We start from the raw sequence: 21,210 nt of genomic DNA, 5'->3' as shown, positions 1-21,210 counted from the left end.
TAACTCCTCCCCTTAATAAAGCAATACTTCCAAATGCCGTTTGGAATACGCATCACCTGACCACTGACGTGTCCATAACCCTCTACTGGTAGAAATGGACAACGCGCTTAGACTTGATGCCAGTCGGCAAATATTCCGCTGTGCATCACGCATATATAGAAATGCATCTTTCAAATGCTCTATAGGCAAAAATATACTGTCCCTATCTAGGGTATCAATATTTTCAGTCAGGGAATCCGACCACGCCAATCCAGCACTGCACATCCAGGCTGAGGCGATTGCTGGTCGCAGTATAACACCAGTATGTGTGTAAATACCTTTTAGGATACCCTCCTGCTTTCTATCAGCAGGATCCTTAAGGGCGGCCATCTCAGGCGAAGGTAGAGCCCTTACAAGCGTGTGAGCGCTTTATCCACCCTAGGGGGTGTTTCCCAACGCACCCTAACCTCTGGCGGGAAAGGATATAATGCCAATAACATTTTAGAAATTATCAGTTGTTATCGGGGGAAACCCACGCATCATCACACACCTCATTTAATTTCTCAGATTCAGGAAAACTACAGGTAGTTTTTCCTCACCGAACATAATACCCCTTTTTTGGTGGTACTCGTATTATCAGAAATGTGTAAAACATTTTTCATTGCCTCAATCATGTAACGTGTGGCCCTACTGGAAGTCACATTCGTCTCTTCACCGTCGACACTGGAGTCAGTATCCGTGTCGGCGTCTATATCTGCCATCTGAGGTAACGGGCGCTTTAGAGCCCCTGACGGCCTATGAGACGTCTGGACAGGCACAAGCTGAGTAGCCGGCTGTCTCATGTCAACCACTGTCTTTTATACAGAGCTGACACTGTCACGTAATTCCTTCCAACAGTTCATCCACTCAGGTGTCGACCCCCTAGGGGGTGACATCACTATTACAGGCAATCTGCTCCGTCTCAACATCATTTTTCTCCTCATACATGTCGACACAATCGTACCGACATACAGCACACACACAGGGAATGCTCTGATAGAGGACAGGACCCCACTAGCCCTTTGGGGAGACAGAGGGAGAGTTTGCCAGCACACACCAGAGCGCTATATATATACAGGGATAACCTTATATAAGTGTTTTTCCCCTTATAGCTGCTGTATAGTTAATACTGCGCCTAATTAGTGCCCCCCTCTCTTTTTTAACCCTTTCTGTAGTGTAGTGACTGCAGGGGAGAGCCAGGGAGCTTCCCTCCAACGGAGCTGTGAGGGAAAATGGCGCCAGTGTGCTGAGGAGATAGGCTCCGCCCCCTTATCGGCGGCCTTATCCCCCGTTTTTCTATGTATTCTGGCAGGGGTTAAATGCATCCATATAGCCCAGGAGCTATATGTGATGCATTTTTTGCCATCCAAGGTGTTTTTATTGCGTCTCAGGGCGCCCCCCCCCCCCAGCGCCCTGCACCCTCAGTGACCGAAGTGTGAAGTGTGCTGAGAGCAATGGCGCACAGCTGCAGTGCTGTGCGCTACCTTGTTGAAGACAGGACGTCTTCTGCCGCCGATTTTCCGGACCTCTTCTGCCTTCTGGCTCTGTAAGGGGGCCGGCGGCGCGGCTCTGGGACCCATCCAAGCTGGGCCTGTGATCGTCCCTCTGGAGCTAATGTCCAGTAGCCTAAGAAGCCCAATCCACTCTGCACGCAGGCGAGTTCGCTTCTTCTCCCCTTAGTCCCTCGATGCAGTGAGCCTGTTGCCAGCAGGTCTCACTGAAAATAAAAAACCTAAACTAAAACTTTCACTAAGAAGCTCAGGAGAGCCCCTAGTGTGCACCCTTCTCGTTCGGGCACAGAGATCTAACTGAGGCTTGGAGGAGGGTCATGGGGGGAGGAGCCAGTGCACACCAGATAGTCCTAAAGCTTTCTTTAGATGTGCCCAGTCTCCTGCGGAGCCGCTATTCCCCATGGTCCTTACGGAGTCCCCAGCATCCACTTAGGACGTTAGAGAAATATGGCTGCATCAGCAGATAACACTGAAATAAGGGTGGCAGAAAACAGCGGGATTTGGTTTAGTTGGAGATGGTTTAAGTAAAAGAACATGAGTGAAGAGGGCCCTGCTTGTGGGAGCTTACATTCTAAAGGGGAGGGGCAGACAAACAGGAGTGACCCAGATGTGGTAGACATTGAGCATGGAGCAGACTGCTTAGGAGGAGAGTTTGCTGGGTGTGGTGAAGAAGTGGGACTTGAGAGCCCGTCTGAAGATTTTTAAAGGGGTGGAGAGTCTGATGGGGAGAGGTGGAGAATTCCAGAGAAAGGGAGCAGCACGTGAAAAATCTTGGCGGTAGGAGTTTGCAGGAGCGTGCATTAGCGGAGCAAAGAGGACGGGTGGGAGTGTAAAGGGAGATAAGGTCAGAGATGTAAATGGGAGAGGAGTGGGTGAGGGCTTTGTACATGATTGTGAGAAGCTTGAATTGGATCCTGAAAGGGAAGGGAAGCCAGAGAAGGGCTTGTAGGAGAGAGGAAGTGGACGTAGTGCGTTTGGTGAGGAAAATGAGCCGGGCTGCAGCACTGAGGATAGATTGGAGTGGAGAAAGGTATTTGTCAGGGATGCCAGATAGGAGGAGATTGCAGTAGTCCAGTCTGGAGATGAGCTATACAAAATGTTCCCTCTCAATACATGGGTGCAGTGACACTGGATGAATGTCTGGGCGGCAGTGGGAGGTGTAATTACATACATTGCAGTATAAATATAAACTTACCATATTTCAGCTAGGACAGCCGGGGGAAGGCCCGACTGTAAGAAGAAGTTTCTTGCTTGGTCGCCTAGAAGAGACAGACACAGAAAAATCAGACACTTCACATAGAATAAAACACGCTCTACTGGATTATATAATTACAAAGATAATATAAAGACAATATAAAGGACATTTCATGAAAAGGAGTAAAAACGTCCCATACGAGACACTGTAAAAAAAAAAAATCATTATCATTGTATCTTTTGTTATGAACATAGGTTGACAAGTTAAACTGTAGCTCTTTCTCAAAGGTATTCATTAACAACAAAAAAATAACACTGGCTCTTAATTTGTAGTTGAGGGGAACTATCACGTAGAAGTTTCCTTTATAAGACAATGGTGGACTAGGCTTGTCCCATCCGTGACAATTACGCTTTGTAATATTAATGGGCCGATTTAATTGTGATGAGCGCCACCTATTGGGCATCTATACTAATGGTCGTCTATCAGACTATTCAATTGTTGCTCCAATAAGATTAGTAGTTAACGCGCCTGACAGCTTTGCGCGGCTAAACCAGTCTAAAGAGCTTCATTGGGCTTTCGTAGTCCAGGTTTGGACGGCCAAACTACAAACTTTAAACACATTTCTCTGACGTCCTAGTGGATGCTGGGAACTCCGTAAGGACCATGGGGAATAGCGGCTCCGCAGGAGACTGGGCACAACTAAAGAAAGCTTTAGGACTACCTGGTGTGCACTGGCTCCTCCCTCTATGACCCTCCTCCAGACCTCAGTTAGAATTTTGTGCCCGGCCGAGCTGGATGCACCCTAGGGGCTCTCCTGAGCTCTTAGAAAAGATGGTCTCTCGGACCTCGTTTCCACAGCTACAGCTGGGAAATCAGCATTTTTACCCCATGGTCCCTCACAGCCAAAGAAAGCACCATATTATCAGGTACAGTCCTCTCGGCCCCAGAAAGGTAAGCGGGTTAAAGGCGCGTCTTTTCTGCCCAGAGGCAGAGGTAGGGGGGAAAAGCTGCAGCATACAGCCAGTTCCCAGGAACAAAAGTCCTCCCCCGCTTCCTCTAAGTCCACCGCATGATGCTGGGGCTCCACAGGCGGAGCCAGGTACGGTGGGGGCCCGTCTCTAGAACTTCAGCGACCAGTGGGCTCGCTCACGGGTGGATCCCTGGATTCTACAGGTAGTATCTCAGGGGTACAAGCTGGAATTCGAGACGTCTCCCCCTCGCCGATTCCTCAAATCTGCCTTGCCGATGGCTCCCTCGGACAGGGAGGCAGTGCTGGAGGCAATTCACAAGCTGCATTCGCAGCACGTGATAGTCAAGGTACCCCTCCTTCAACACGGACGGGGTTACTATTCCACAATGTTTGTGGTACCGAAACCAGACGGTTCGGTGAGACCCATCTTAAATTTGAAATCCTTGAACACTTATATACGAAGGTTCAAGTTCAAAATGGAATCGCTCAGGGCGGTTATTGCAAGCCTGGACGAGGGGGATTACATGGTATCACTGGACATCAAGAATGCTTACCTGCATGTCCCCATTTACCCCCCTCACCAGGAGTACCTCAGATTTGTGGTACAGGACTGTCATTACCAATTCCAGACGTTGCCGTTTGGTCTGTCCACGGCACCGAGGGTATTTACCAAGGTAATGGCAGAGATGATGATACTCCTTCGAAAAAAGGGAGTTATAATTATCCCGTACTTGGACGATCTCCTTATAAAGGCGAGGTCCAGGGAACAGTTGCTGATCGGAGTAGCACTAGCTCGGGCAGTGCTACAACAGCACGGCTGGATCCTGAACTTTCCGAAGTCACAGCTGGTTCCTACAACGCGTCTACTGTTCCTGGGGATGGTTCCCGACACAGAACAGAAAAAAAGTGTTCCTCCCAGAGGAGAAGGCCAAGGAGTTGTCATCTCTAGTCAGAGACCTCCTAAAACCAAAACAGGTGTCGGTGCACCACTGCACGCGAGTCCTGGGAAAGACGGTGGCTTCTTACGAAGCAATTCCATTCGGAAGGTTCCATGCAAGGATCTTTCAGTGGGATCTGTTGGACAAGTGGTCCGGATCGCATCTTCAGATGCATCGGCTGATAACCCTGTCTCCGAGGGCCAGGGTGTCGCTGCTGTGGTGGCTGCAAAGTGCTCATCTTCTAGATGGCCGCAGATTCGGCATACATGACTGGGTCCTGGTGACCACGGATGCCAGCCTTCGAGGTTGGGGGGCAGTCACACAGGGAAGAAATTTCCAAGGACAATGGTCAAGTCAGGAGACTTCCCTACACATAAATATTCTGGAACTAAGGGCCACTTACAATGCCCTAAGTCAGGCAAGACCCCTGCTTCAACAACAGCCGGTGCTGATCCAGTCAGACAACAACACGGCGGTCGCCCATGTAAACCGACAGGGCGGCACAAGAAGCAGGATGGCGATGGCAGAAGCCACAAGGATTCTCCGATGGGCGGAAAATCATGTGATAGCACTGTCAGCAGTGTTCATTCCGGGAGTGGACAACTGGGAAGCAGACTTTCTCAGCAGACACGACCTCCACCCGGGAGAGTGGGGACTTCATCCAGAAGTCTTCCAAATGATTGTACAACATTGGGAAAGGCCACAGGTGGACATGATGGCGTCCCGCCTCAACAAAAAGCTAAAAAGATATTGCGCCAGGTCAAGGGACCCTCAGGCGATAGCTGTGGACGCTCTGGTAACGCCGTGGGTGTAACAGTCGGTGTATGTGTTCCCTCCTCTGCCTCTCATACCCAAGGTACTGAGAATAATTAGAAGGAGAGGAGTAAGAACTATACTTATTGTTCCGGATTGGCCAAGAAGAGCTTGGTACCCAGAACTTCAAGAAATGATCTCAGAAGACCCATGGCCTCTGCCGCTCAGACAGGACCTGCTGCAGCAGGGGCCCTGTCTGTTCCAAGACTTAACGCGGCTGCGTTTGACGGCATGGCGGTTGAACGCCGGATCCTGAAGGAAAAGGGCATTCCGGAGGAAGTTATCCCTACGCTAATTAAAGCTAGGAAAGACCTCAGTTAGGGAAACTGTGCCCAGAAGAGCTGACATTACAAGGAAAGGATTTGGAATCCAGGGTAAGACTCATACCAGCCACACCAATCACACAGTACAACTCGTGATAACTATACCCAGTTAACAGTATGAACAACAACTGAGCCTCATTAAACTGATGGCTCAGAACAAAAAACCCTATAGTTAAGCAATAACTATATAAAAGTATTGCAGAATTCCGCACTTGGGACGGGCTCCCAGCATCCACTACGGACTACGAGAAATAGATTTACCGGTGAGTAAAATCTTATTTTCTCTGACGTCCTAGTGGATGCTGGGTACTCCGTAAGGACCATGGGGATTATACCAAAGCTACCAAACGGGCGGGAGAGTGCGGATGACTCTGCAGCACCGAATGAGCAAATTCAAGGTCCTCCTCAGCCAGGGTATCAAACTTGTAGAATTTTGCAAACGTGTTTGATCCCGACCAGGTAGCAGCTCGGCAAAGTTGTAAAGCCGAGACCCCTCGGGCAGCCACCCAAGAAGAGCCCACCTTCCTCGTGGAATGGGCTTTTACTGATTTAGGATGCGGCAGTCCAGCCGCAGAATGTGCAAGTTGAATCGTGCTACAGATCCAGCGAGCACTAGTCTGCTTTGAAACAGGAGCACCCAGCTTGTTGGGTGCATGCAGGATAAACAGCGAGTCAGTTTTTCTGACTCTAGCCGTCCTGGAAACATAGATTTTCAGGGCCCGGACTACATCCAGCAACTTGGAAGCCTCCAAGTCCCGAGTAGCCGCAGGCACCACAATAGGTTGGTTCAAATGAAACGCTGATACCACCTTAGGGAGAAATTGGGGACGGGTCCTCAATTCTGCCCTGTCCATATGAAAGATCAGATAGGGGCTTTTACATGACAAAGCCGCCAATTCTGACACACGCCTAGCCGAAGCCAAGGCCAAAAGCATGACCACTTTCCACGTGAGATATTTTAAGTCCACGGTCTGAAGTGGCTCAAACCAATGTGATTTTAGGAAATCCAACACAACGTTGAGATCCCAAGGTGCCACTGGAGGCACAAAAGGGGGCTGAATATGCAGCACTCCCTTAACAAACGTCTGAACTTCAGGCAGTGAAGCCAGTTCTTTTTTAAAGAAAATAGACAGGGCCGAAATCTGGACTTTAATGGATCCCAATTTTAGGCCCATAGTCACTCCTGACTGTAGGAAGTGCAGAAATCGACCCAGCTGAAATTCTTCTGTTGGGGCCTTCATAGCCTCACACCAAGCAACATATTTCCGCCATATGCGTTGATAATGTTTTGCTGTTACATCCTTCCTAGCTTTTATCAGCGTAGGAATGACTTCAACCGGAATGCCCTTTTCCATCAGGATCCGGCATTCAACCGCCATGCCGTCAAATGAAGCCGCAGTAAGTCTTGGAACAGACAGGGCCCCTGCTGTAGCAGGTCCTGTCTGAGAGGCAGAGGCCAAGGGTCCTCTGAGATCATTTCTTGTAGTTCCGGGTACCAAGTCCTTCTTGGCCAATCCGGAACGATGAGTATAGTTCTTATTCCTCTCTTTCTTATTATCCTCAGTACCTTTGGTATGAGAGGAAGAGGAGGGAACACATAAACCGACTGGTACACCCACGGTGTCACTAGAGCGTCCACAGCTATCTCCTGAGGGTCTCTTGACCTGGCGCAATATCTTTTTAGCTTTTTGTTGAGGCGGGACGCCATCATGTCCACCTGTGGCCTTTCCCAACGATTTACAATCAGCTGGAAGACTTCTGGATGAAGTCCCCACTCTCCCGGGTGGAGGTCGTGCTTGCTGAGGAAGTCTGCTTCCCAGTTGTCCACTCCCGGAATGAACACTGCTGACAGTGCTATCACGTGATTTTCCGCCCATCGGAGAATCCTTGTGGCTTCTGCCATCGCTATCCTGCTTCTTGTGCCGCCCTGTCGGTTTACATGGGCGACCGCCGTGATGTTGTCTGACTGAATCAGCACCGGCTGGTTTTGAAGCAGGGGTTTTGCCTGACTTAGGGCATTGCAAATGGCCCTTCGTTCCAGAATATTTATGTGTAGGGAAGCCTCCTGACTCGACCATTGTCCTTGGAAGTTTCTTCCCTGAGTGACTGCCCCCCACAGCAGAGACACCCTGGCCCTCGGGGACAGGGTGATCAGCCGATGCATCTGAAGATGCGATCCGGACCACTTGTCTAACAGATCCCACTGAAAGATCCTTGCATGGAACCTGCCGAATGGAATTGCCTCGTAAGAAGCTACCATCTTTCCCAGGACTCGCGTGCAGTGATGCACCGACACCTGTTTTGGTTTCAGGAGGTCTCTGACCAGAGATGACAACTCCTTGGCCTTCTCCTCCGGGAGAAACACCTTCTTCTGTTCTGTGTCCAGAATCATACCCAGGAACAGCAGACGCGTTGTAGGAACCAGCTGCGACTTTGGGATATTCGTAATCCAGCCGTGCTGTTGTAGCACTTCCTGAGATAGTGCTACCCCGACCAACAACTGCTCCCTGGATCTCGCCTTTATAAGGAGATCGTCCAAGTACGGGATAATTATAACTCCCTTCTTTCGAAGGAGTATCATCATTTCGGCCATTACTTTGGTAAATACCCTCGGTGCCGTGGACAGACCAAACGGCAACGTCTGGAATTGGTAATGGCAGTCCTGTACCACAAAACGGAGGTACACCTGGTGAGGTGGGTAAATGGGGACATGTAGGTAAGCATCCTTGTTGTCCAGTGATACCATGTAATCCCCCTCTTCCAGGCTTGCAATAACCGCCCTGAGCGATTCCATTTTGAACTTGAACTTCCTTATATAAGTGTTCAAGGATTTTAAATTTAGAATGGGTCTCACCGAACCGTCTGGTTTCGGTACCACAAACATTGTGGAATAGTAACCCCGTCCCTGTTGAAGGAGGGGAACTTTGATGATCACCTGCTGGAGGTACAGCTTGTGAATTGCCGCCAGTACTACCTCCCTGTCCTGGGGAGTAGCTGGCAAGGCTGATTTGAGGTAACGGCGAGGGGGAGACGTCTCGAACTCCAGCTTGTATCCCTGAGATACCACTTGTAGAACCCAGAGATCCACCTGTGAGCGAACCCACTGGTCGCTGAAGTTCCGGAGACGGGCCCCCATTGCACCTGGCTCCACATGTGGAGCCCCAGCGTCATGCGGTGGACTTAGTTGAAGCAGGGGAGGATTTTTGTTCTTGGGAACTGGCTGTATGATGCAGCTTTTTCCCTCTACCCCTGCCTCTGGGCAGAAAGGACGCGCCTCTAACCCGCTTGCCTTTCTGAGGCCGAAAGGACTGTACTTGATAATACGGTGCTTTCTTAGGCTGTGAGGGAACCTGAGGTAAAAAAGTCGACTCCCAGCTGTTGCTGTGGATACGAGGTCCGAAAGACCGTCCCCAAACAATTCCTCACCCTTATAAGGCAAAATTTCCATGTGCCTTTTAGAATCAGCATCACCTGTCCACTGCCGAGTCCATAATACTCTCCTGGCAGAAATGGACATTGCATTAATTCTAGATGCCAGCCGGCAAATGTCCCTCTGTGCATCTCTCATATATAAGACTACGTCTTTAATATGCTCTATGGTTAGCAATATAGTGTCCCTGAACAGGGAATCAATGTTATCAGACAGGGAATCAGACCACGCTGCTGCAGCACTACACATCCATGCTGAAGCAATTGCAGGTCTAAGTATAGTACCTGAGTGTGTATACACAGACTTCAGGATAGCCTCCTGCTTTCTATCTGCAGGCTCCTTTAAGGCGGCCGTATCCTGAGATGGCAGTGCCACCTTTTTTGATAAGCGTGAGAGCGCCTTGTCCACCTTAGGGGATGTCTCCCAGCGTAACCTATCCGTTGGCGGGAAAGGGTACGCCATTAGTAACCGTTTAGAAATTACTAGTTTCTTATCTGGGGAACCCCACGCTTCTTCACACAATTCATTTAACTCATCAGATGGGGAAAAAGTCACTGGCTGCTTTTTCTCCCCAAACATAATACATTTTTTGTGGTAACCGGGTTAATGTCAGAAATGTGCAACACATTTTTCATTGCCGTAATCATGCATCGGATGGCCCTAGTGGATTGTACATTTGTCTCATCCTCGTCGACACTGGAGCCAGACTCGGTGTCGACATCTGTATCTGCCATCTGAGGTAGCGGGCGTTTTTGAGCCCCTGACGGCCTCTGAGATGCCTGGGCAGGCGCGGGCTGAGATGCCGTCTGTCCCAAAGCTGCGTCATCGAACCTTTTATGCAAGGAGTTGACACTGTCTGTTAATACCTTCCACATATCCATCCACTCAGGTGTCGGCCCCACAGGGGGCGACATCACACTTATTGGCTCCTGCTCCGCCTCCACATAAGCGTCCTCATCAAACATGTCGACACAGCCGTACCGACACACCGCACACACACACAGGGAATGCTCTGACTGAGGACAGGACCCCACAAAGTCCTTTGGGGAGACAGAGAGAGAGTATGCCAGCACACACCAGAGCGCTATATAACAGAGGGATAATAAGAATTTACTCACCGGTAATTCTATTTCTCGTAGTCCGTAGTGGATGCTGGGACTCCGTAAGGACCATGGGGAATAGCGGCTCCGCAGGAGACTGGGCACAACTATAAAGAAAGCTTTAGACTACTGGTGTGCACTGGCTCCTCCCACTATGACCCTCCTCCAGACTTCAGTTAGGATACTGTGCCCGGAAGAGCTGACACAATAAGGAAGGATTTTGAATCCCGGGTAAGACTCATACCAGCCACACCAATCACACCGTATAACTCGTGATACAATACCCAGTTAACAGTATGATAACAACTGAGCCTCTCAACAGATGGCTGAACAATAACCCTTTAGTTAAACAATAACTATATACAAGTATTGCAGACAATCCGCACTTGGGATGGGCGCCCAGCATCCACTACGGACTACGAGAAATAGAATTACCGGTGAGTAAATTCTTATTTTTTCTAACGTCCTAAGTGTATGCTGGGACTCCGTAAGGACCATGGGGATTATACCAAAGCTCCCAAATGGGCGGGAGAGTGCGGATGACTCTGCAGCACCGAATGGGCAAACTCTAGGTCCTCCTCAGCCAGGGTGTCAAACTTGTAGAATTTAGCAAACGTGTTTGACCCCGACCAAGTAGCTGCTCGGCAAAGTTGTAGAGCAAAGACCCCTCGGGCAGCCGCCCAAGAAGAGCCCACCTTCCTCGTGGAATGGGCTTTCACTGATTTAGGATGCGGCAGTCCAGCCGCAGAATGTGCAAGCTGAATCGTACTACAGATCCAGCGAGCAATAGTCTGCTTTGAAGCAGGTGCACCCAACTTGTTGGGCGCGTACAGGATAAATAGCGAGTCAGTCTTCCTGACTCCAGCTGTCCTGGAAACATAAATTTTCAGGGCCCTGACTACGTCCAATAACTTGGAAGCCTCCAAGTCTTTAGTAGCCGCAGGCACCACGATAGGTTGGTTCAGATGAAAAGCTGATACCACCTTAGGGAGAAACTGGGGACGAGTCCTCAATTCTGCCCTATCCATATGGAAAATCAGATAAGTGCTTTTACATGACAAAGCTGCCAATTCTGATACACGCCTGGCCGAAGCCAAGGCCAACAACATGACCACTTTCCACGTGAGATATTTCAATTCCACGGTCTTAAGTGGCTCAAACCAATGTGACTTTAGGAAATCCAACACCACGTTGAGATCCCAAGGTGCCACTGGAGGCACGAAAGGGGGCTGAATATGCAGCACTCCCTTAACAAAAGTTTGAACTTCAGGTAGTGAAGCCAGTTCTCTCTGGAAGAAAATCGATAGAGCTGAAATCTGGACCTTAATGGAACCCAATTTTAGGCCCATAGTCACCCCTGACTGTAGAAAGTGCAGGAAACGGCCCAGCTGAAATTCTTCCGTTGGGGCCTTCCTGGCCTCGCACCACGCAACATATTTCCGCCATATGCGGTGATAATGGTTTGCCGTTACTTCTTTCCTAGCTTTAATCAGCGTAGGAATTACTTCCTCCGGAATGCCCTTTTCCTTTAGGATCCGGTGTTCAACCGCCATGCCGTCAAACGCAGCCGCGGTAAGTCTTGGAACAGACAGGGCCCCTGCTGCAGCAGGTCCTGTCTGAGCGGCAGAGGCCATGGGTCCTCTCTGAGATCATTTCTTGAAGTTCCGGGTACCAAGCTCTTCTTGGCCAATCCGGAACAATGAGTATAGTTCTTACTCCTCTTCTCCTTATTATCCTCAGTACCTTTGGTATGAGAGGAAGAGGAGGGAACACATAAACCGACCGGTACACCCACGGTGTCACTAGAGCGTCCACAGCTATCGCCTGCGGGTCTCTTGACCTGGCGCAATACTTTTATAGCTTTTTGTTGAGGCGGGACGCCATCATGTCACCTGTGGCCTTTCCCAACGGTTTACAATCATTTGGAAGACTTCTGGATGAAGTTCCCACTCTCCCGGGTGGAGGTCGTGCCTGCTGAGGAAGTCTGCTTCCCAGTTGTCCACTCCCGGAATGAACACTGCTGACAGTGCTAACACGTGATTTTCCGCCCATCGGAGAATCCTTGTGGCTTCTGCCATCGCCGTCCTGCTTCTCGTGCCGCCCTGTCGGTTTACATGGGCGACAGCCGTGATGTTGTCTGACTGGATCAGTACCGGCTGGTTTTGAAGCAGGGGTTTTGCCTGACTTAGGGCATTGTAAATGGCCCTTAGTTCCAGAATATTTATGTGCAGGGAAGTCTCCTGACTTGACCATAGTCCTTGGAAGTTTCTTCCCTGTGTGACTGCCCCCCAGCCTCGAAGGCTGGCATCCGTGGTCACCAGGACCCAGTCCTGTATGCCGAATCTGCGGCCCTCTTGAAGATGAGCACTCTGCAGCCACCACAGCAGAGACACCCTTGTCCTTGGAGACAGGGTTATCAGCCGATGCATCTGAAGATGCGATCCGGACCACTTGTCCAACAGGTCCCACTGAAAAGTTCTTGCATGGAACCTGCCGAATGGAATTGCTTCGTAGGAAGCTACCATCTTTCCCAGGATCTGCGTGCAGTGATGCACCGACACCTGTTTTGGTTTCAGGAGGCCTCTGACTAGAGATGACAGCTCCTTGGCCTTCTCCTCCGGGAGAAACACTTTTTTCTGTTCTGTGTCCAGAACCATCCCCAGGAACAGTAGACGTGTCGTAGGGACCAGCTGTGACTTCGGAATATTTAGAATCCAGCCGTGCTGTTGTAGCACCTCCCGAGATAGTGCTACCCCGACCTACAACTGCTCCCTGGACCTCGCCTTTATCAGGAGATCGTCCAAGTACGGGATAATTAAAACTCCCTTCTTTCGAAGGAGTATCATCATTTCGGCCATTACCTTGGTAAAGACCCTCGGAGCCGTGGATAGACCGAACGGCAACATCTGGAATTGGTAATGACAATCCTGTACCACAAATCTGAGGTACTCCTGGTGAGGATGGTAAATGGGGACATGCAGGTAAGCATCCTTGATGTCCAGTGATACCATGTAATCCCCCTCGCCCAGGCTTGCAATAACCGCCCTGAGCGATTCCATCTTGAACTTGAATTTTTTTATATATGTGTTCAAGGATTTCAAATTCAAAATGGGTCTCACCGAACCGTCCGGTTTCGGTACCACAAACATTGTGGAATAGTAACCCCGTCCTTGTTGAAGTAGGGGCACCTTTACTATCACCTGTTGTGAATACAGCTTGTGAATTGCCTGTAACACTGCCTCCCTGCCTGAGGGAGTGGTTGGTAAGGCAGATTTGAGGAAACGGCGGGGGGGGGGAGACGTCTCTAATTCCAGCTTGTACCGCTGAGATACTACTTGAAAGATCCAGGGATCCACCCGTGAGCGAGCCCACTGATTGCTGAAATATTTGAGACGGGCCCCCACCGTACCTGGCTCCGCCTGTGGAGCCCCAGCGTCATGCTGTGGACTTAGAGGAAGCGGGGGAGGACTTTTGCTCCTGGGAACTGGCTGTATGCTGCAGCTTTTTCCCCCTACCTCTGCCTCTGGGCAGAAAGGACGCGCCCTTAACCCGCTTGCCCCTATTGGGCCGAAAGTACTGTACCTGATAATACGGTGCTTTCTTTGGCTGTGAGGGAACATGGGGTAAAAATGTAGACTTCCCAGCTGTTGCTGTGGAAACGAGGTCCGAGAGACCATCCCCGAACAACTCCTCACCCTTATAAGGCAGAACTTCCATGTGCCTTTTGGAATCTGCATCTCCTGTCCACTGCCGAGTCCATAACCCTCTTCTGGCAGAAATGGACATTGCACTAATTTTAGATGCCAGCCGGCAAATATCCCTCTGTGCATCCCTCATGTATAAAAGTGCGTCTTTAATATGCTCTACGGTTAGCAATATAGTGTCCCTGTCTAGGGTATCAATATTTTCCGACAGGGAATCTGACCATGCAGCTGCAGCACTGCACATCCATGCTGAAGCAATAGCTGGTCTCAGTATAACACCTGTGTGTGTATATATAGACTTCAGGATAGCCGCCTGCTTTCTATCAGCAGATTCCTTCAGGGCGGCCGTATCCGGAGATGGTAGTGCCACCTTCTTTGACAAGCGTGTGAGCGCTTTATCCACCCTAGGGGATGTTTCCCAACGTGCCCTATCCTCTGGCGGGAAAGGGTACGCCATTAGTAACCTCTTAGAAATTACCAGTTTCTTATCAGGGGAAGCCCACGCTTCTTCACACACTTCATTTTACTCCTCAGATGGAGGAAAAGCTACTGGTAGTTTTTTCTCTCCAAACATAATACCCTTTTTTGTGGTACCGGGGGTAACATCAGAAATGTGCAACACATTTTTCATTGCCTCAATCATGTAACGTGTGGCCCTACTGGAAGTTACATTAGTCTCATCGTCGTCGACACTGGAGTCAGTATCCTTGTCGACATCTGTGTCTGCCATCTGAGGTAGCGGGCGTTTTAGAGCCCCTGATGGCTTTTGAGACGCCTGGGCAGGCACAGGCTGAGAAGCCGGCTGTCCCACATTTGGTATGTCGTCAAACCTTTTATGCAAGGAGTCGACACTGTCGCGTAATTCCTTCCACAGCACCATCCACTCAGGTGTCGACCCCGCAGGGGGTGACATCACATTTATAGGCATCTGCTCCGCCTCCACATAAGCCTCCTCATCAAACATGTCGACACAGCCGTACCGACACACCGCATACACACAGGGAATGCTCTGACAGAGGACAGGACCCCACAAAGCCCTTTGGGGAGACAGAGAGAGAGTATGCCAGCACACACCAGAGCGCTATATAACACAGGGATCCCACTATAAATGAGTGTTTTCCCTTATAGCTGCTTATTTTATATATATACTGCGCCTAAATTTAGTGCCCCCCTCTCTTTTTTACCCTTCTGTAGCTTGTAGACTGCAGGGGAGAGCCAGGGAGCTTCCTTCCAGCGGAGCTGTGAGGGAAAAATGGCGCCAGTGTGCTGAGGGAGATGGCCCCGCCCCTTTTCCGGCGGACTTCTCCCGCTTTTTCTGGAATTCTGGCAGGGGTATTTTTACACCTATATAGCCTTCCTGACTATATATGGTGTAGATTTGCCAGCCAAGGTGTCTTATATTGCCCTCAGGGCGCCCCCCCCCCCAGCGCCCTGCACCCATCAGTGACCGGAGTGTGAGGTGTGCATGAGGAGCAATGGCGAACAGCTGCAGTGCTGTGCGCTACCTTGTTGAAGACTGAAGTCTTCTGCCGCCGATTTTCCGGAACACTTCTTGCTTCTGGCTCTGTAAGGGGGCCGGCGGCGCGGCTCCGGGAACGAACACCAAGGTCGGGTCCTGCGGTCGATCCCTCTGGAGCTAATGGTGTCCAGTAGCCTAAGAAGCCAAAACTACCACCGGTTAGGTAGGTTCGCTTCTTCTCCCCTTAGTCCCTCGCTGCAGTCAGTCTGTTGCCAGCAGATCTCACTGTAAAATAAAAAACCTAAAATATACTTTCTTTCTAGGAGCTCAGGAGAGCCCCTAGTGTGCATCCAGCTCAGCTGGGCACAAGATTCTAACTGAAGTCTGGAGGAGGGTCATAGTGGGAGGAGCCAGTGCACACCAGTAGTCTAAAGCTTTCTTTATAGTTGTGCCCAGTCTCCTGCGGAGCCGCTATTCCCCATGGTCCTTACGGAGTCCCAGCATCCACTTAGGACGTTAGAGAAATACACTATACACAAGTGAATTTTCCCCCTATAGCTGCTTATATCCCAATTTTGCGCCTAAATTTATGTGCCCCCCCCTCTCTTTTTTACCCTTTCTGTAGTTGTATACTGCAGGGGAGAGCCTGGGGAGCGTCTTTCCAGCGGAGCTGTGAAGATAAAATGGCGCTGGCTGTGCTGAGGAAGATAGCCCCGCCCCTTCAGCGGCAGGCTTCTCCCGCTTTTTATAATATTAATGGCGGGGTTTTTTGCACATATACAGTGTTATACACTGTATTATGTGCTGTTTTTGCCAAAAGGTATATTTATTGCAGCCCAGGGCGCCCCCCCCCCAGCGCCCTGCACCCACCAGTGACCGGAGCGTGTGGTGTGCTGTGGGAGCAATGGCGCACAGCTGCAGTGCTGTGCGCTACCTTATTGAAGACCCTATTCTTCAGTCGCCGATTTTCTCCGGTTTCTTCCGTCTTCTGGCTCTGCAAGGGGGACGGCGGCGCGGCTCTGGGAACGGACGATCGAGGTCGGGCCCTGTGTTCGATCCCTCTGGAGCTAATGGTGTCCAGTAGCCTAGAAGCACAAGCTAGCTGCAAGCAGGTAGGTTTGCTTCTCTCCCCTAAGTCCCACGTAGCAGTGAGTCTGTTGCCAGCAGATCTCACTGAAAATAAAAAAACTAACAAATACTTTTCTTTATAGTGAACTCAGGAGAGCCCACTAAGTGTATCCAGCTCAGGCTGGGCACAGATTCTAACTGAGGTCTGGAGGAGGGGCATAGAGGGAGGAGCCAGTGCACACCAGATGTAGTACCTAATCTTTTCTTTAAAGAAGTGCCCAGTCTCCTGCGGAGCCCGTCTATTCCCCATGGTCCTTACGGAGTACCCAGCATCCACTAGGACGTCAGAGAAATATAATTATTTACAGGCGTTTACACATGTTCCACAAGGACATGCTGCCAAGGCTTGTACTCTCATCTCCAACCACTCCATATAACATGCTGGCATTACCAGATTCCACCCAGCAGCCCTTTCAGCTACATGAAGAGGGACCTTTAAGTGACTAAGTGGACATTAATCTTCTGCAAAGAGTACAAATATGTCTATGTTATTTTACATCTGTCCGTAAGCACTCGGCCTAAATCTCGGATATGGGTCATTTAGTCGACAAGCCTAAGGTCGACAGTCATTTGGTCGACCACTATTGATTGACATGCATTAGGTCGACATGAGGTTTTTTTTACTTTTTTGGTGTTGTTTTCTTAGTAAAGTGACGGGGAACCCCAATTAATTCACCGTGTCCCCTCGCATGGCTCGCAAGCTTCAGGCAAGGTGCCTCATTTCGCTACCGCTGCGCTCGGCACAGGTTACCATTCCTAACTGTAGTCCACGTGGACCGTAAAGTATGAAAAAGTTCAAAAAAGGAAAAAAAATTTAAAAACTCACGTCGACCTTTTTCCATGTCGCCCTAATGCATGTCGACCAATAGTGGGCGACCTAATGACTATCGACCTAAGTCTTGTCGACCAAATGACCGTATCCCCTAAATCTCATACCTGTCCAACACTCTCTACCAGGATATATAACATGCGGGCTTCGAGATGTTGTGGAACTACACATCTCAGCATCCCCTGCCACAGCTCTGCTACAAGGACATGCTAAATCTGAAGCAGGGCATGCTGGGATGTGTAGTTCCTCAACAGCTGGAAGGCCCAATGTTAAAAAAAAAAAAAACCTGCTCTCTACTGTATTACTTATTACACATTTATATTTCTTTTCTGCGGAAAATGCAATGTGTTCTCAGTATGAGCGCCAATGATGTTGAAAAATAAGCTGTCAAGCGGTTCAGTGCCTTAAAGAACCTCCAAAGGCACATTTCATATACACAACACATTACACTTCCAGCCTGAACAGTAACACCACAAACGCTGGGATGGGAACCATCATTATATCTGGATTTCAGTCTTGCCTTTGAGTCCCATAGCCCATACACTGTATGTGTGCTCAGCCTAACGGAGTATTACCCCTATTTATACATCAGAATGAGCCAATATGGATTTTAGGATAAGACCTGTTACTATTACTATCATTTATTTACATTACACAGCATTTTACAATCCCTCCATGCAGGCGTATGCATTCCCTTGGAGGTTACAATCCCTCCATGCAGGCGTATGCATTCCCTTGGAGGTTACACTGTAATCTCTTTACCACTGGTGTAGAGGGACACAAAAACACTGGTGCAGATTTATCTAGAAGCCAATTATTCTACTGGAAAATAAGATTATACTCACCGGTAAATCTTTTTCTCGTAGTCCGTAGTGGATGCTGGGAACTCCGTAAGGACCATGGGGAATAGACGGGCTCCGCAGGAGACTGGGCACTCTAAAAGAAAGATTAGGTACTATCTGGTGTGCACTGGCTCCTCCCTCTATGCCCCTCCTCCAGACCTCCGTTAGGATACTGTGCCCGGAAGAGCTGACACAATAAGGAAGGATTTTGAATCCCGGGTAAGACTCATACCAGCCACACCAATCACACCGTATAACTCGTGATACTATACCCAGTTAACAGTATGAAATATAACTGAGCCTCTCAACAGATGGCTCAACAATAACCCTTTAGTTAAGCAATAACTACAAGTATTGCAGACAATCCGCACTTGGGATGGGCGCCCAGCATCCACTACGGACTACGAGAAATAGATTTACCGGTGAGTAAAATCTTATTTTCTCTGACGTCCTAGTGGATGCTGGGAACTCCGTAAGGACCATGGGGATTATACCAAAGCTCCCAAACGGGCGGGAGAGTGCGGATGACTCTGCAGCACCGAATGAGAGAACTCAAGGTCCTCCTCAGCCAGGGTATCAAATTTGTAGAATTTAGCAAACGTGTTTGCCCCTGACCAAGTTGCAGCTCGGCAAAGTTGTAAAGCCGAGACCCCTCGGGCAGCCGCCCAAGATGAGCCCACTTTCCTCGTGGAATGGGCTTTTACTGATTTAGGATGCGGCAATCCAGCCGCAGAATGCGCCAGCTGAATTGCGCCACAAATCAAGCGAGCAATAGTCTGCTCAGAAGCAGGAGCACCCAGTTTGTTGGGTGCCTACAGGATAAAAAGCGAGTCAGTTTTCCTGACTCCAGCCGTCCTGGAAACATAAATTTTCAAGGCCCTGACTACGTCCAGTAACTTGGAATCTTCCAAGCCCCTAGTAGCCGCAGGCACTACAATAGGTTGGTTCAAGTGAAAAGCTGATACCACCTTAGGGAGAAACTGGGGACGAGTCCTCAATTCTGCCCTATCCATATGGAAAATCAGAGAAGGGCTTTTACATGACAAAGCCGCCAATTCTGACACACGCCTGGCCGAAGCCAAGGCCAATAACATGACCACTTTTTTCCACGTGAGATATTTCAGATCCACAGTTTTAAGTGGCTCAAACCAATGTGATTTCAGGAAACTCAACACAGCGTTGAGATCCCAAGGTGCCAAAGGAGGCACAAAAGGGGCTGAATATGTAGCACTCCCTATACAAATGTCTGAACTTCAGGCAGTGACGCCAGTTCTTTCTGGAAGAAAAATCGACAGAGCCGAAATCTGGACCTTAATGGAACCCAATTTTTAGGCCCATAGCCACTCCCGACTGTAGGAGGTGCAGAAAACGACCCAGCTAAAATTTCTCTGTAGGGGCCTTCCTGGCCTCACACCACGCAACATATTTTTGCCAAATACGGTGATAATGGTTTGCGGTTACTTCTTTCCTGGCTTTTATCAGCGTAGGAATAACTTCCTCCGGAATGCCCTTTTCCTTTAGGATCCGGAATTCAACCGCCATGCCGTCAAACGCAGCCGCGGGAAGTCTTGGAATAGACAGGGCCCCTGCTGTAACAGATCCTGTCTGAGCGGTAGAGGCCATGGGTCCTCTGATATCATTTCTTGAAGTTCTGGGTACCAAGCTCTTTTTGGCCAATCCGGAACCACGAGTATCGTTCTTACTCCTCGCCTTCTTATTATTCTCAGTACCTTTGGTATGAGAGGCAGAGGAGGGAACACATAAACCGACTGGTACACCCACGGTGTCACTAGAGCGTCCACAGCTATCGCCTGAGGGTCCCTTGACCTGGCGCAATATCTCTTTAGCTTTTTGTTGAGGCGGGACGCCATCATGTCCACCTGTGGCCTTTCCCAACGGTTTACCAACAGTTTGAAGACTTCTGGATGAAGTCCCCACTCTCCCGGGTGTAGATCGTGTCTGCTGAGGAAGTCTGCTTCCCAGTTGTCCACTCCCGGAATGAACACTGCTGACAGTGCTAAGACGTGATTTTTCGCCCATCGGAGAATCCTTGTGGCTTCTGCCACGCCATCCTGCTTCTTGTGCCGCCCTGTCGGTTTACATGGGCGACTGCCGTGATGTTGTCTGATTGGATCAGTACCGGCTGGTTTTGAAGCAGAGGTCTTGCCTGACTTAGGGCATTGTAAATGGCCCTCAGTTCCAGAATATTTATGTGTAGGGACGACTCCTGACTTGACCAAAGTCCTTGGAAATTTTTTCCCTGTGTGACTGCCCCCCAGCCTCGAAGGCTGGCATCCGTGATCACCAGGACCCAGTCCTGTATGCCGAATCTGCGGCCCTCTAGAAGATGAGCACTCTGCAGCCACCACAGCAGAGACACCCTGGTCCTTGGAGACAGGGTTATCAGCCGATGCATCTGAAGATGCGATCCCGTCCAAGAGGTCCCACTGAAAAGTTCTTGCATGGAACCTACCGAATGGAACTGCTTCGTAGGAAGCTACCATTTTTTCCAGGACTCGCGTGCAGTGATGCACCGACACCTGTTTTGGTTTCAGGAGGCCTCTGACTAGAGATGACAGCTCCTTGGCTTTCTCCTGCGTGAGAAACCCTTTTTTCTGTTCTGTGTCCAGAACCATCCCCAGGAACAGTAGATGCGTCGTAGGAACCAGCTGCGACTTTGGAATATTCAGAATCCAGCCGTGCTGTTGTAGCACTTCCCGAGATAGTGCTACTCTGACAAACAACTGCTCCCTGGACCTCGCCTTTATAAGGAGATTGTCCAAGTACTGGATAATTCTTTCGGCCATTACCTTGGTAAATACCCTCGGTGCCGGGGACAGACCAACGGCAACGTCTGGAATTGGTAATGACAATTCTGTACCACAATTTTGAGGTACTTCTGGTGAGGAGGGTAAATAGGGACATGCAGGTAAGCATCCTTGATGTCCAG

The 21,210-nt window shown here is 49.7% G+C and overlaps 1 protein-coding gene across 8 annotated transcripts in view; it reads right to left on the bottom strand.

The window, feature by feature from the left end:
* The window catches only part of ITSN2 (intersectin 2), a 398,370-nt gene that overhangs the window by 203,011 nt on the left and 174,149 nt on the right, over window positions 1-21,210 (bottom strand). For all 8 annotated transcript variants that reach the window (XM_063915271.1, XM_063915270.1, XM_063915272.1 and 5 more), the window contains one exon: window positions 2,725-2,788. In XM_063915271.1, coding sequence (XP_063771341.1) covers window positions 2,725-2,788 — 64 coding nt within the window. The remainder of the gene's footprint in view (window positions 1-2,724; window positions 2,789-21,210) is intronic.

This window comes from Pseudophryne corroboree, chromosome 4 (genome assembly GCF_028390025.1).
Source record: "Pseudophryne corroboree isolate aPseCor3 chromosome 4, aPseCor3.hap2, whole genome shotgun sequence".
NCBI lineage: Eukaryota > Metazoa > Chordata > Amphibia > Anura > Myobatrachidae > Pseudophryne > Pseudophryne corroboree.
Note: the sequence above shows the minus strand (reverse complement) of the source record. Positions and strands in the feature narration are given on the sequence as shown.